We start from the raw sequence: 15,469 nt of genomic DNA, 5'->3' as shown, positions 1-15,469 counted from the left end.
AAAAGCAAGATCAACTAAGACAAACTTTTTCACACCTTTGTTATACAAAGAATAACATTTCAGAAGAGATGGCTAAATTTGAATTCAACAACTCAGAGCACTTTGCACTTTATCAAATAAGCTTGAGTTACACAAAGCTCGATTCAATTTGCTTGCAGTGTCGTTCCTCTTTTTTTCTGGGATCTTTAGGGAAAAGATATTAGTCTAAAATTCTTGCTCACTAAATTTTACTAATTATTTCACATAATTTTTAATTCTAAATAGTAGACGTTGTTGAGTTAATATTAATAATTTTAATATATAGTTAGGATAATTTAGTTGTCTTAATCTGTTGCTATGACGCCTGCCTTTGATTTTACAAGGAAACTGACAGATGAAGATAATAATAACCAACGTAATATTTTTCTTATTATATTGGATTTGAATGAGAGTGATTTAATTAATTTTAAGGGATTTGACCCAGAACGTTGGATCTACATTGAATTGCTGAGATTGAATTCAAGGTCGGTCCCATGAAATGCCGCCGATTTAATTTGAATTGAATGCAATTTGCTAGAAATGGAGATCGACATAAGTCAGCTCGAGAGGTGTGTGGTCCTGGTTCAATAATATAATTTGGTCTAGTATCTAGAGTCACTTTCGTAATTGGTTCAACCACAGTTAGATCCATGTTTAATTGAGATGGTCAATATTCAATCAACACTATATGCCAATATTATTCATGTATTTTTTATATATGCAGCGTCATCAGTGATATATGATTATATGTTACTTTAATTTCATTACATATCCCCCAAAACGTAGCATAGATGGTAGACGTATAATAGTGTAATCATATTAGGTAGGGATTGATCCCTAGAGTGTCATTATTTTTGGTAGTCCTTACTATGCGCCTTCCACCCCATAGGACCGGCTCTAAGGTTCATATTCATATATTTATCTATCTATCTATCTATATATATATATATATATATATATATATATATATATATATATATATATATATATATATATATATATATATATTTCATAGGTCGAGTAGGAGATATGAAGATGATGAAACAATTCTATCCATAAGGTATATACTTCAACAACTTTGAAAGATCGAGATGATTGTGCAATGGCAAGTTAGGTATATTACTTCAACTTTCTCAACCTCATATATATAATATGACGTTGTACTAATAAATAAATATAAATGGTACAGAAAGAAAGAAAGAAAGAAAGATATATATATATATATATATATATATATATATATATATATATATATATATATATATATATATATATATATATATATGCACGCGTCGCGTGCTACTAAAGTAGAGTCATTAGGGTAAAGTACTGACTTTTGAAAATCTGAATTATTTAGGTTTTTGAAAATTCGAATTGTTTGATTTTTCGAGTGTCACCCTTACGACTTCCGTATGAAAAAAATTAATTTAATTTAATATTATACTTATCTTCATAAAAAAAACTAAGAAAAGTATATTTTTTAATATTGTTGGCTAAAAATATTTATAGAAGTTTTTTTTATCATAGTGTTGTCAATTCTAAGATGTGGGACTAAAGAGAACTATATTTTTTTATATAAAATAATCAGAGAAAATTAATGATGAGAAAAATTCATAATAATATGTTACAGCTGAGTCTCGAACTCTAGATCATTGATTGTTTCGCTTGTAGAATTACTAATAAATCTTGGAATTATTTTTAGTGTTAATAGAAAAAAGGATATTAACGTAAATTCATTTTAGGCTTCACCAAAGTTAGTTAGTAAAGGGGGAAGATTTTTAATAAAATAATAATAATATATATATATATATATATATATATATATATATATATATATATATATATATATATATATATATATATAAAAGCTCGGTTCAATATCTGGTATGCATAAATTAATTTGGGCATGGACAGATAATGAAGGCAAATAACTTTGGCTAGAAATGTAGGGATGCAAACTCCTTTCCTTTAAATTCTGGAAGTATACGAGAGCAAACTCAAACCATTCAGCTATTCTGTTGATCCTCTTCGTCACAGCTTGGTAAGTCAAATACCATTCAGTTTAATTATCTCATGAAAAAGCTAGATATATATATCCAACATGATTTGTTTTTTTGTCCCATAAATTCCTCTTCTTATATTTCTTTCCCATAAAAGCCATTCGAGATGGTTAATATATTTTAACAACTTTTCTTGTTACTTTTCACAATTCGTTTCTAATATAAAGGTTCTTTTTTTCATGAAGGCAAAGAAACAGTTGATAAGAATGCAAGCATAGAGAGCAAATGTCCTTGTACAAAGTTTAATTTTTTTCTGGCCACAAGGAGTTGATTCATAAGCCTCAAGAAATGGCAGTGGTCCTAGGCTTTTTTGTTAAAAGATACATTGACAAACTAACCGATTTTATCGACGGAGAGATAAGTAAAGTGTTAGGCGTTAAAGCAGAAATTAAGAGACTTCATAGAAAATTATCAAGAATTAGTATTTATATTCAAGATGCCGAAAAAAAAAGGCATACAGATCCCGCGATCAACAATTGGGTGAAGGAATTAAAAGATATCATGTATGATGCAGAAGACATACTTGATCTTTGCTTGATCAAAGGTGGTAGATTATTGGAGGTCCATCCTTCTTCTTCTGGGGTATGCTCTCCGATCAATTTGATTTCATCTTGCTTTCATTGTTCTAAGTTTCGCAAAAACATTTGGAATCAAATAAAAAGAGTTAATGAAAGACTTGATGAAATAAAAGAGGACAATACTGTCATACCCAGATTATTAGAGCACAGAATTGAAGGCATCCAAGAAAACCCAGTAAAAAAGTCATTTTCTCCTACCTCTCCTATACATGTGGCGACAGATATTGTAGGGACACAAATTGTAGATGCTGTCCAAAACTTAATTTCGGAGATAGAGCAAAGCAAAAAAAGAAGCAATGTGTTGGGAATTTCTGGGATGGGCGGAATAGGCAAGACTACTCTAGCACAAGAATTATTCAACGATGAAATGGTGAAAAAACAATTTTCAAATAGAGTGTGGTTACATGTATCCAAGGACTACTCTCAGATTGAGCTACTCAAACAAGTACTGAGAGGTGTAAGAGGAAATGATGATGGTGTTCAAAGTAGAGCAGAAGTTGAAGGCAGAATTGTTTCTCTTCTTTCAGAAAGTTTGCTTCTTGTGTTGGATGATATATGGAGCGCAAGTGTATGGAGAGATTTGCTCAGAAATTCCATTTTGAATGGTTCGTGTAGAACTGCTATCTTATTTACCACTAGACATGAAGATGTGGCAACAGATATGAGAGCTGATTTTGTTCACCATGTTGAGAAAATGGATGAAGACAATGGTTGGGAATTAATTAGAAAGATTGTTTTTGGAAATGGAGAGGATCAAATAATTTCTGAATTGAAAGAAGTTGGTATGCAAATTGTCAGAAAATGTGATGGTCTTCCTCTGGCAATTAAAGTGATCGCAGGTGTTTTATTTCGTAAGGAAAAGACTAAGAGGGAGTGGAAAAAAGTTGTTGAAAGTGATTTATGGTTTATGAAAGAGAACGAAAACGAAGTGTCAAAGACTTTATACTTGAGCTATGAGGATTTACCTGGTCACCTCAAACAGTGTTTTCTTAGTTGTGTTTTTTACCGTGCCATAACAAATCAATCAGACATAATCCGACTGTGGGTGGCCGAAGGGTTTGTGATTGAACGATCAGATATTTTGATGGAAGATATCGCAGAAGACTACTACAAAGAACTCATTGCAAGCAACTTTTTGCAAATGGACCATATATTTTTAACAGGTACCAGATTTGTTATGCATGATATTTTACGATCTTTTGGGGAAAATTTGATGGTAGATGAAGGGATTATCATTAATGATGGTCAATGCGCAAATGCAAATTCCTTGAGGAAGATTCGTCATTTGTCCATCTCAAACCAAGGCGATTTGTTATTGCTTCCCAAAGTGATAATAGAGCAAAAGTGTTTAAGAGCCCTACACCTCGTTAATTGCCCTCAAATCAAGAAAATAGAGGATCATGCATTTAAGAGCTTAAAGCGTCTCAGAGTCTTGGATTTGCGTGATACGTGCATAGACAACCTCTCAGATTCTCTTATGAAATTGTTGCATCTAAAATACTTGGGTCTTGATCGAACAAAAATTAGAAAGCTTCCTGAATCCATTGAGCGTCTTGCAAACCTGCAAACTTTGAATCTGTCAGGATGTGAATCACTGCACGAACTGCCAAAAAACATCACAAGGTTGAGCAATTTGAGGTGCCTTCGAATTGAGGATACTCCGCTCACCCATGTTCCAAAGGGAGTTGGGAAGTTAAAAAATCTCAACTATCTTTCTGGATTTTTGGTCGGCCATTGTGACTCCATGAACAAGATGGATGGAGGCTGTGACTTGGACGAGTTGCAATATTTGTGCAATCTAAGATATTTACGGATGGATAAATTGGAAAGGGCCACAAGTACGGTAAACAGAAACTTTGTGCTTGCGAATAAAGCATTTCTTAGGAGATTGACTCTTGGATGGACAATGAATGATAATGAAACTAATGAGGAGCAAATCACTGAGGCAGAGAGGATATTCAACCAACTCTGTCCTCCACCGACCCTACAAGGTCTTCGCATCATTGACAGTTTCCTGAGTGGATGGTCTCAACTTCTGTACTCGATTCTTTGGCTGACCTAACATTTTTGTGTTTTGTCAATTTTCCATCATGTACAGTGCTCCCTCCCTTGGGCCAACTGCCCAATCTTAAAATCCTAGAAATTGAAGTCGGAGAAGCAATAAAAAATATTGGGCCCGAATTCTTCGGCTACAGAAATCCTGCATTCCCAAAACTTGAGTACCTAGAATTCAAGAACATGCCCAATTGGGAAGCGTGGGTATTGCGTGAGGCACATGATGTTGTGGATCCTAACGAGGATGTTCATGCAAGCAATCTCAATTTGTTTCCTAGTCTGAAACAATGTTTCTTCCGCTACTGTCCAAAGCTGAAAAATAGCATCCTTCCCTCAAATAGGTTATTGCAAATTAATCTATGTCCAAAGTTGGAATATGTGGAGAAGGTTGGCATGTTGCAGCAATTGGAAGTTATTTTCCCCTCTGAAATAAACCAGCTTCCACAGTGGGTGTCAAGGCTGATTAATGCCATTTTGCATAGTTTGCAAACATTTTACATGGAATGCAATTCACTTCTACTAGATAGTTGCAGCAAGGGGAAGCAAAATTGGCACATCATTCAACAAATTCCCAAAGTTACTATTGATAGCATTGATCGTGAAAGACGCTTATTGCTCAATAAGGACTCATACAAATATGAAATAAAGGATGAGTTTGGAAGTTTCATCACCCTTGTAAGTCCTCTATTTTCTTAACATAACTTGTTACATATCTTTCAATATTGTTAGGAAAAAAACCTTGTACAACTATTTTATTTTATGGACAGGATCAATCAATATTATCGGTCTCTGAAGAGATAGGACAGGATCAACCAAGCTTCCGTGGCTAATTGTTTCCTCCATTATGATTAAGGTTAGTAACTAATTAATGGTGGATTTTATAATATCATCACAAATAAAATGTACTTGTTTCTTTATTTCTACTTGAAGGTCGTAGCTCGTTGGAATTGATATAATTTGACTAAGGAGCATATTTCCACTAGATCAGATTGGTGTTTGGTGATGCATTGCTTCTATCTATGTATATTATTTATCCTCGGATTTTAGTGTTTGTAGGCTTGCATCTCTGTCTTTATGTGTCTAAAGTTACTCTTTTGTATATTATTTTTGGATTGTGTAGTGTAACCTATAAACTACTTATTTGTGTCGATCTGCTTCCTCAGGAGTGCTTTGAATGGTACATTATAAGGCATAAGATATTTATTTGTTCCTCCGGTGTATATTATTTGAATGATTTTGCAAAGTGTAAATTATTATTTGTGCTCTCTATCCATATCGAAATATTACCATTCATTTTATTTCATTAAAATGATGGGGAACTCCTTTTCCATATAGATTCCAAACTTCCATGTTATTATTGCCACAATAACATGGAAGTTTGAATCTTATTGCTTTTGGATGAGTCATTATAGTTGGTGAAGAAAATAGACTATTTAGTCTTGCATTTAGTTAAGTTTTGTTAAATTTGACAATGAGAAAATTTGTACGAAGTCATAGGCACGCAAGAAGAGAATATGTACGGCATTCCCACTCCCAACAAAATATTAGTTTAGCAACGACTTTTAATAACGAAAATAATTCATCATAAATCAGCAAAAAAAAAAAAAAAAATAGCAAAAAAAAAAATCATCGCAAAACTACAACAAAATTAGCAAAAAAAAAAAAATCATCTCAAAATTCTTGCAAATTAGCGATGGATTCAAATTCATTATAAATTTCGTTCAAATTCAATGGATTCATAATTCATTGTTAATTTAGCGACGAATAAATTAGAGATGAATTTAAGATTTATCGTTAAATTTTTTAGGAATCTAAAATCACCTATAGCCCTAACGTCTCTATTTCACTCCCGCACTCCCACACTCTCACACGCCACGTCGATCAGTCATATCTCCGATTCACTCCAACATATGAAAGTACGGGACCGTCGCTAGTACATCTCCTCTCTTCCCTCTTTGGCTCGATTTGGTCGTGGCAAAGTGCAGCGGCCAGGTCCTCAGCCATGGCTGCGAGGCTAGGCGTAAGCTTGAGCGTCACTGCCACTTGGCGGTGAGGTTGGCCACGACCTTGCTCGCAGCTAGATTGCCCACCGCCATAGCCTAGCAGCAAGGCTAGCCATTCCCTCGAGTGCCACCGCAACCTGGCGGCTAGGTTAGACGCGATCTGAATATTTTTTCATTGAGGTGGAATAAAGATATTTTTTTTTTGATTTATGTGGTTTATTATATTTTTCATTGAGGTTAGATGTGCATTTATATTCCTTCCACATAGTACTGAGTTGACTATACTTTGTATTGTTATAAAGGCGCCTTGATTTGGTAAATTCAAGATTGTTTTGTTCTCTTGTATTATTTTTCTTAGATGTAAGAAATTGTGCTTTTTTTTTCTACAGTCCATCTTATGCTCTTATCAGTGTTTTAAATCGCGTAGCGTTGGTTCATAGCATTTTTGTCTTGTCATTGCGTAGCGTAAATAGCGTAGCGTATAGCGCAAGCTTTTCGTGCACGTCAATATTTAAATTTTAAAAAATAAAATATACTTATATAAGTAAAATAAAAATAACATAACCTAAAATTAATCATAATAATTCATTACATGTCAAAATATCTCATACCAACAATTTAAAAAGTCTTATAATTAAAACAATATAACTTAAAAATAATCAATATCATCCAACTCTATATCACTATCATCATCAATAGTGTCTATGGTTGGAAAATTTCCACTATCAAAAGTTGGAATTACTCCATAATTTTCAGCATCAAGATGATTATCTTCCACATCAACAAGACTCAACCTTGCTTGTTTGTCTTTGCTTCCACCTATTATATAAGAGATACAACATTTAAGAATCAATTATAGATGAAGTAGATATAAATAAATAATTTGCATATGCTTAGTGCTTACTTGAATTTTCAGCAACTCTTTTTTTTGAATTCGTAGGAGGAACTTCAACTATATCCTCAACATCTTCAACTCGCTTATCTGAGTCGAAAAGACTTTCAAAGGTAGCAGATGACACACTCACAATAGGATCACTTTCAAATAATTCATCATCTTCAAGCCATTTAGTAGTTACGGGGAGAAGTGGACCTTCTTTCTCAGTTATTCATTCATCATCTGAATTAATTTCATCAACTACAATGGGATCAATCTTGTCTCTCCTCCTAATACTTCTCTCCCTAAGCTTGAAGTTATATTTCACAAACACCAACGCATTCAACTTTGCATGTTCAAGCCTATTTCTCTTTTTTGTATGAATCTAATATTACAAAAAAGAAAACATATATATATAAAAATAAACAATGATATGAAAATTATAAAACAATTAAAATTCAAGTAGAGTTAGAAACTTAGAATACTCATCGATTCAAAAGTGCTCCAATTTCTTTCACATCCCGAAGCACTACAAGTGAGACCAAGCACTCGAATTGCAAATGTAGTAAGCTCGGGTGTCTTACTTCCAAAACGTTCCCACCACGAGACTAATAAGTAATAACATTAAAAAAAATTACAAGAATGTATATAATTTTAAAATATGAATGCTAGTATAATTTTACAAGAACGGTTACAAGAAGAAAATTTTACCCGAAGTTCGCAACATTCTTGTTCGTTTTGCTATTGGAGTTCCAAATTCTCCTTCAGCTTTATTATATAAGTCCAATTGGATGTCTGCTTTAAGACGATCATCAGAAGACAACATCCTATCCATGCAAGTATACAATCCATCTCTAACTTCATCACAATAAGAAAATCTTTCTTCATAACGCAATTGCGGATTCAAATAGTACCCGGCCGCGTGTAGAGGATGATGAAGTTGTGGAGTCCATCATGAATCAATTTTTTTCCAAATGAGTTTGTATTTTCTGTCAACTCCCCCACAATTAAATTTTATTGTCTCTTTTGCCTTATCCATAAGTTCATAAATATATCCCATGGCCGATCTCTCCTCCGAATCAACTTCCCTTAACACACTTACAAGAGGAACAACACTCTTAACACAAAATGCAACATGTGGCCAAAAGTTGGGATCATTAATAACAATTCTCTTCACGACCTTCCCCTGAGTTGTTTGAGATAGTGGTGAACTAACCCAATCTTCGGAAGCAAACATTTGTTCAAGTGGCCTTTTAACCTTATACATACTCTGAAGAGTGAGAAATGAAGTAGCAAAGCGAGTAACAGCGGGACGGAGAATTTCTTTACCGTTTGTATACTTTCTCATCAAAGAAAGTATAGTCCCATGACCATAAAGGAACTTCACAACCATCTTAGCATGCTCAATTGTGTCAGAAAAAATCTTCAACTTTGCAATATCCTCCAACATTAGATCAATGCAATGCACCGCACAAGGTGTCCACCAAATTCTATGTCTAGTCTCCATAATTTTTCCCCCGCCTTAATGTAATTCGAAGCATTATCCGTGACAATTTGAATTACATTTTCCTCTCCCACCTCATCAACAACATCATTAAGATATTTAAAGATCAATTCCCCATTTTTAATAGAATCTGATGCATCAATAGATTTCAAAAAGAAAGTGTCGGCGGGACTATTTACTAAAAAATTGATCAAACTTCTATTCTTTCCATCCGTCCAACCATCGGACATAATAGTGCATCCATATTTTTTCCATGCCTTTTTATGCTCCTCATATATTAGGTTGATGCCATCAACCTCAGCTTTAAGTATCCAAGTTCTTAACTCATGCATTGAAGGAGGCTTGAACCCTCTTCCATATTCCGCAATGCCCTCAACCATAGGCAGCCAATAAGGATCATTCACAACATTAAACGGAAGTGCGGCAGAGTAAATAAAACGACCAATTCTACGCTTCACATCAACCAACAAATCTTTTTTGTATGTCGAATTTAGGGTTGTTTGTCGAGGTTCGGAACTAACAAACCCATGAAGAGTACCTTTACCTTTTGATTCACCACTACCAGAACATCCAATTGAATTTCCCCCTACACTTCCAACTTTTGATGATTGCGTACTCATACTTTGGGGACCTTCACCGATCTCTCGTAACAATTCAGTTTGTTTACTTTTAGATGCTCTAATTTTGTCAAGTGATTCTCTAATTTCTTTCTTAATATCATCTGGAACACTAACACAAGGTGCAACCCCTTTATGAGTTTGAGCTAAATGTTCCTTCAAGCGAGTAATCCCTCCATTCGATATATGATGACAAAATTTGCACCGAACAGCTTTTTCCCCTTCATTTTGATAACAATACTTCCAACCAATATCTTTTTTATCTTTTTTTGATAAATTCGTAGACATTGCAAATTCTAACTAGACAATCAAAATCCTAGAAAAACAAAAGAAAAAAATCAGAATAAATAATTAATTAATTAGAAACAAATCAGCAAAAAAAAAAAATCAATCCAGGGCATCTGGATCGATCATTGCATCGATCCAAGGAATTGGATCGATCCAGCGATCGATCCAGGGTCGAACAGAAAGGATCTGGATCGGTCGCTGGATCGATCCAGACCCTGGATCGGTCGTTGGATCGATCCAGATCCTTCCAGGGTCGAACAGAAAGGATCTGGATCGATCCAGCGATCGATCCAGGATCTGGATCGATCCAGCGATCGAACCAGGGGCTAGATCGATCCAGATCCTTTCTGTTCGACCCTGGATCGATCGCTGGATCGATCCAGATGCCCGACTTCTTGAAATCGCGAAATCGTTTTTGCTCCTTCGAGAAAAAAAACGAGAAGGAAAACCTAAACGAAGAAAACGAAAGGAAGGAGAAAAGCTTACCTCCAATCGCTGTCCCTCGCCACCACTCACAGGTCACCGCTCGCCGCTCGCTGCTCGCCGATCGCCGCCTGTCGCCTCTGCAGTCTGCCCTACCTTCGCCTCTGCCACAGTCACGATTCGACTCACCTTTGCCCTAGCTATTGGTAAGCAATTTGTAATTTTAGCGCCTGCTATGGGGCGCTAGGGCATGATAGCGCACGCTATGTGCGCTATCGACGCTTTTGTCCTGAATAGCGTGGGCTATTCAGGACAATCGCGATTCAGCGAACGCTCTGCAGCGTTCGCTGGTCGTAGCGCGCTATTCGCCGCTATTGAATACACTGGCTCTTATTATACAAATAGCAATTGACTAGCTTACTTGAATGAGGCAATTCCCACGTTCTAAAATTTTATTAGCATTCCCAAGGTTTTTCTTTCTAATACCAAATCTAAGCAGATTTTAAGCTTTTTTTTTTAGATGAAATTTTTATCATTGATATTAAATAAAATTTATATCTTTGATATGGTTAAAACTGTTTTGCATGAATTAGTGAAACTATGAGATACTGCTATAAAGGATATCTCTTTATGGGAGCTTCAGCAGATCATATTTGCTTATATTGACCTAAATCTTTTGGTAAATCTGATAGGGTAAGGTGATCTTGAGGTATAATTTTCTTTTGCAAGCAATTATAAGTCTTTGTTACTTATGTTGGTGGCAACAAATGTGGATATACTTGATGTTTATGATATTATTTTTGTTTGAATTGTGGATTGATTTTTATTCTTCTTGTAATACTGGTAAAATAAATTATGAATACATTAGTACTTTCTGATTTTCTCCTTTGACCACTACTGATATGGTTGTCAACATGCTTAACTGAAGGTGGTGATCGTACCTTATATAAACTCTATAGAATTACTCAACTCTATCATAAGATGAATTCCTTGTTCCAAATACTACTAATATTATTCCTTTCATTTGCATATTTTGTTGTAGTATGCATGTTAAAACCTTTGGTTTTATTTATAGGTAGATATATTTGCCCAGCTCCAAAAAGCTAGTGAAGCATTTATAACTTATATGTCAACACTACTGCTAATCATTTCTATTGCTCTAACTTTTAAGAACAATTATCAAACTATTCCTATTCAATATTTTTAACATCATTTTATGTAAAGTGCTGCTATAAATTGCTTCTATTGCTCCATTGTTTTAGAATAAGTTTTCAAACTGCTCCTATTGTATAGTTTTAGCATAGATTTGAATAAATCACCATTATAAACTGCTCTTAATGATATAACTATTAGAAACAATATTGAACTTATTGATATTAGGTACTTTTAATAGCGGTTCTATATCAAATGCTAATACTAACTGTTTCTATTACTCTAACTTCTAAGAACAATTATCAAATCGTTCCTACTGAACACTTTTAACATAATTTTGTAATGCTGCTATAAACCGCTTCTATTACTCCATTGTTTTAGAATGAATTTTCAAATTGCTCGTATTGCATAGTTTTAGCGGCGATTTGCATTAATCGCTATTGTAAACTACTCTTAATGATATAACTATTAAAAAACAATCTTGAAACTAATGATAATGGATACTTTTAACATCAGTTCTGTATCAAACGTTGTTGCTAATCACTTCTATTGTTTGAACTTGTAGCAACAATTTTCAAATTGCTCATATTAAATTCTAAATTTAATTGCTGGTTAAGATTTATAATAGTTTATCCACGTGGCAATCACTCATTGGATAAAATAACAGCAATGGATTGCAAGCAAGGTCCTCCAACTTTGACATTATTTACCGTTAGATTAAAATTGATCTAATAATTAAAAATTACTATCCCCTCTGTCCTACTCAATATCACTAAAATAGTCAATCAATGCTTTTCCTTTCTTTCCTATTTAAATCACATGCTTGTTCGCCCTTTTCATTGCATCCAACTCTTGATCTTCATACCTTCTCGTGCACTCTGTCTTCCTCACTCATGCATGGCTAAAGTTAAATTTGACTAATAATATTTAATTTTTATACTTGTTGTCATTATTGTGTAAATTTTTACAAACTTTGGCTGATAATATTTAATTTTTTTTATAACCAAAATTAGATTTAGTCGATAATATGTAATTTTTTACTAGCCAAATTTATTTTATCGGTAATGTTTAATTTATTGTTTATCAAAATTAAATTTGAACAGTAATATTATTTTTTTCACTAGTGTAAGTTAGGTTTCACTGATAAATTAAAATATGTATTGGTTATACTTATTTTAATTATTTTTTTTTTAATTTTGTTATAAAATTTGGACATGATATTTTCATGCTCAATTTTTTTTATAAAAATATATTTAATATTAAAATAGATTATTTCACTTTAAATTTTATTTCTTTCTCAATTTCTCTCTTTTATTGTTAATTTTTATACTATTGTGTTTATCCATTAATTGTTATCTATATATATATATATATATATATTTTTATCGTGGATGCTAAAAAAAATTAATTACTAATTAAATATTTCTAACTTAATAAATTTAGCTAATAACTTATCAAAATTAAAATTGATCAATAATGATCCTGTCCGAGCGTTGAGTCGACGGATGCTGGGGACGTGGCACGCTCCGCTATCTCCGACTGGTGATGTAGCTCTCCAACGATCCTACAAAGAAGCCGAGCCGGGAGGGGTTTCCCGGCGACGGCCCTCCGACGCTCAAGTCAGGCAACGAAAAAGGCAGAGTAACGTGGCTACAGTAAATAGTTGTGCATACCTTCGTCGACGTCTGGGGTCTTTATATAGGACCCCGGGAAGCGCGGGCACGTTTCCCGATGCGTGCACGCTTCCCCAAACATACCTTAACAAGTCTGTGTCAGAAAAGTACTTCTGGCATCATTCCGCAATCGTCCGAGCATATCCCGGATGTGACGGTGGAAGCTTTCATCGTACGATTCTGTGTACGGCTCGGCCGCCAACTCTGCTGCTTGTCGGCGGTAGGTGTCTCGAGGATGATGTTATCCCCTGTCTCCTTTGTCCTCTTACGCTCCTTGTCTGTTCCAGGGCCGAGCGGATTGACCGCTCGGCAAGCACATTACTCCTGCATCGGTCATATGTTCGGCTGAGACTGCTCCTGCCTATGTTGCCTTGTGCCCCGGCCGAACGGTGAGCCCGCTCGACCATTGAAACCTTTTTACCTTGAGCATCGGAAACCCGACCCCTAGTCAAGTTGTCTTCCATTCGGTTCGAAGAATTCACGGCCGGTCGGCCTGCAGGGCCCTGTCGGTAGGCCTGCTCCGTCCGGTCGGCCGGTCTCCGGGATGACTATCTTGACCTTTGACCTCCACGTGCCGTTGACCCCCCGCTGACGAGGATCCCCCGTCCTTATCACCGGATCACATGCCTCCCCTTCAAGTCTAGTCGAAGGAGGCACCAAGTCCGACTGACTGGACTATGAATTTGGTCGAGCGACATTCACTTCGCCACTCCCGAAAGTGTATTTCCGATCGGCTCTAGGAGGCCCCCTAGGCCGATCGGCGAATTGATAGCTATGCCTTGTAGTTTTGATCTCCCTCTGTTGCTTGTTGCGCTACTGTTCCGAGACGGTCGACGTCGTCGGGTCTCCTCGGAATTCGTGCCAATCCCCATTAAGCTGGCCACGCGCGGGTAATGGCGCTCATTAAATGCTGTCCAATCGTTGATCGCCACTTGGCATGTCCGGCGTCATCGTACGGCGGGGGCGTAAGCTTCGATGGGACATACGTCGGTTCAAATCCGACGGTCCGATGTCCTCGCTTCTTTCGATGACTTGGATCGGACGGCTGTGGTGAACCGAGACTGGGGTTTAAGAAGCGCCGGCACTGAGCCTCCTTCTATCACTCTTGCCTTTGCGTTTTTGGCGATTCCTTCCGCGACCATCCTCCAGTGTCCGCTTGCCTTGGTGCTCCGATAAACTCTCGGCCTTCTCCCTTGCACTTTGCTCCCAGTAAGCCCTCTCCTATCTCTGCTTTCTTTCGTTTTCTTCTTTTTTGGTGGTCTTTGCATTCGTTCGCTGTAGTTTCAGTCTTCTCCTTCAACCCTTTCGTTTTCCTTTCCTCGGCTCTTCCTTCCCCGCTACTGTTCCGGCGATGGCTAGCACTTTGCAGCCTTCTGGACCTTCTCCTGGCCTATGATATATGACCATGGTCAGCCGCTTCGACGAAACTGACGCCGGACGCTTCCTTAATGAATTTGAACTACCTTCTGACCATAGACTGGTTTTAGCCACCTCTTCCGACCGTCCCTCTAACCCGCCGAACAGCACTGTTTGCTTCTTCCGCGAACAATTTGTGGCCGGTCTGCGCTTCCCTCTACACTCTTTTATCCGGGAAGTTTGTAATTATTTCCGCATCCCGCTCGGCCAACTTGTCCCTAACTCTTTTAGGTTGCTATGCGGCGTAGTAATCCTCTTCAAGCTGCACAGCATTCCCTTAGTCCCCAGAATTTTTCATTACTTTTACTACCCAAAACAGTCCGAGTGGGGTACTTTTCTTTTCCAGTCGTGGATCGACTTCGTCTTCTTCGATAAGATGCCGACCTCGAACAAGCACTGGAAGGAAAATTATTTTTACCTTCGTTTTCCTGAGCTGCCCTCCTTTCGCACCAAGTGGCAAACCACCATGCCGGATCCGCCTAACCTCGGCAAATACAAGAACCAGCCAGAGTATCTTCATGCGGCTAATCTACTGGCCGGCCAGAGGTTCAATATCGATAAACTACTTCACGAGGGGGTGTTGTATGTATTTGGCTTGAGCCCGATCCGCACAAAGCTTCCGAGCAGCTTGGGTAAGCACTCTCCTTGTCCTTTTTCCTTTTGGTCTAACTGATTTATTCTTCTGTTATGCAGCTGACATCATGTGGCGATCCAAGGTTGCCGATCGGCTGAAGTTGAAGGCCGCTGAGATTGAGGCGGTGGCAGCCAAGGAGATGGCCGATCGAGGCATTGCGCCGGTCGGCTCGCA

The 15,469-nt window shown here is 36.7% G+C and overlaps 2 protein-coding genes across 2 annotated transcripts; one reads left to right on the top strand and one right to left on the bottom strand.

Annotated features, from left to right (window-relative positions):
* Positions 1-2,972: 2,972 nt before the first annotated feature.
* On the top strand, positions 2,973-5,407 carry LOC122054755 (putative disease resistance RPP13-like protein 1). Its single transcript, XM_042616193.1, has 2 exons — positions 2,973-4,665; positions 4,755-5,407. The coding sequence occupies exons 1-2, from the start codon at positions 2,973-2,975 to the stop codon at positions 5,405-5,407; spliced, it is 2,346 nt and encodes a 781-aa protein (XP_042472127.1).
* Positions 5,408-9,037: 3,630 nt separating this feature from the next.
* LOC122054754 lies at positions 9,038-9,997 on the bottom strand. The gene has a single exon (XM_042616191.1). The coding sequence runs from the start codon at positions 9,995-9,997 to the stop codon at positions 9,038-9,040; it is 960 nt and encodes a 319-aa protein (XP_042472125.1).
* Between the last annotated feature and the right edge of the window lie 5,472 nt (positions 9,998-15,469).

This window comes from Zingiber officinale, chromosome 3B (genome assembly GCF_018446385.1).
Source record: "Zingiber officinale cultivar Zhangliang chromosome 3B, Zo_v1.1, whole genome shotgun sequence".
NCBI lineage: Eukaryota > Viridiplantae > Streptophyta > Magnoliopsida > Zingiberales > Zingiberaceae > Zingiber > Zingiber officinale.
This window is presented reverse-complemented; position numbering and strand designations above follow the sequence as displayed.

Coding starts and splice junctions, on each gene's coding strand:
- LOC122054754 (XM_042616191.1), bottom strand. CDS start 9,997: ATGTCTACGAATTTATCAAAAAAAGATAAAAAAGATATTGGTTGGAAG.
- LOC122054755 (XM_042616193.1), top strand. CDS start 2,973: ATGGGCGGAATAGGCAAGACTACTCTAGCACAAGAATTATTCAACGAT. Junction 4,666..4,754: donor AGGTCTTCGCATCATTGACA/GTTTCCTGAGTG, acceptor CATCATGTACAG/TGCTCCCTCCCTTGGGCCAA.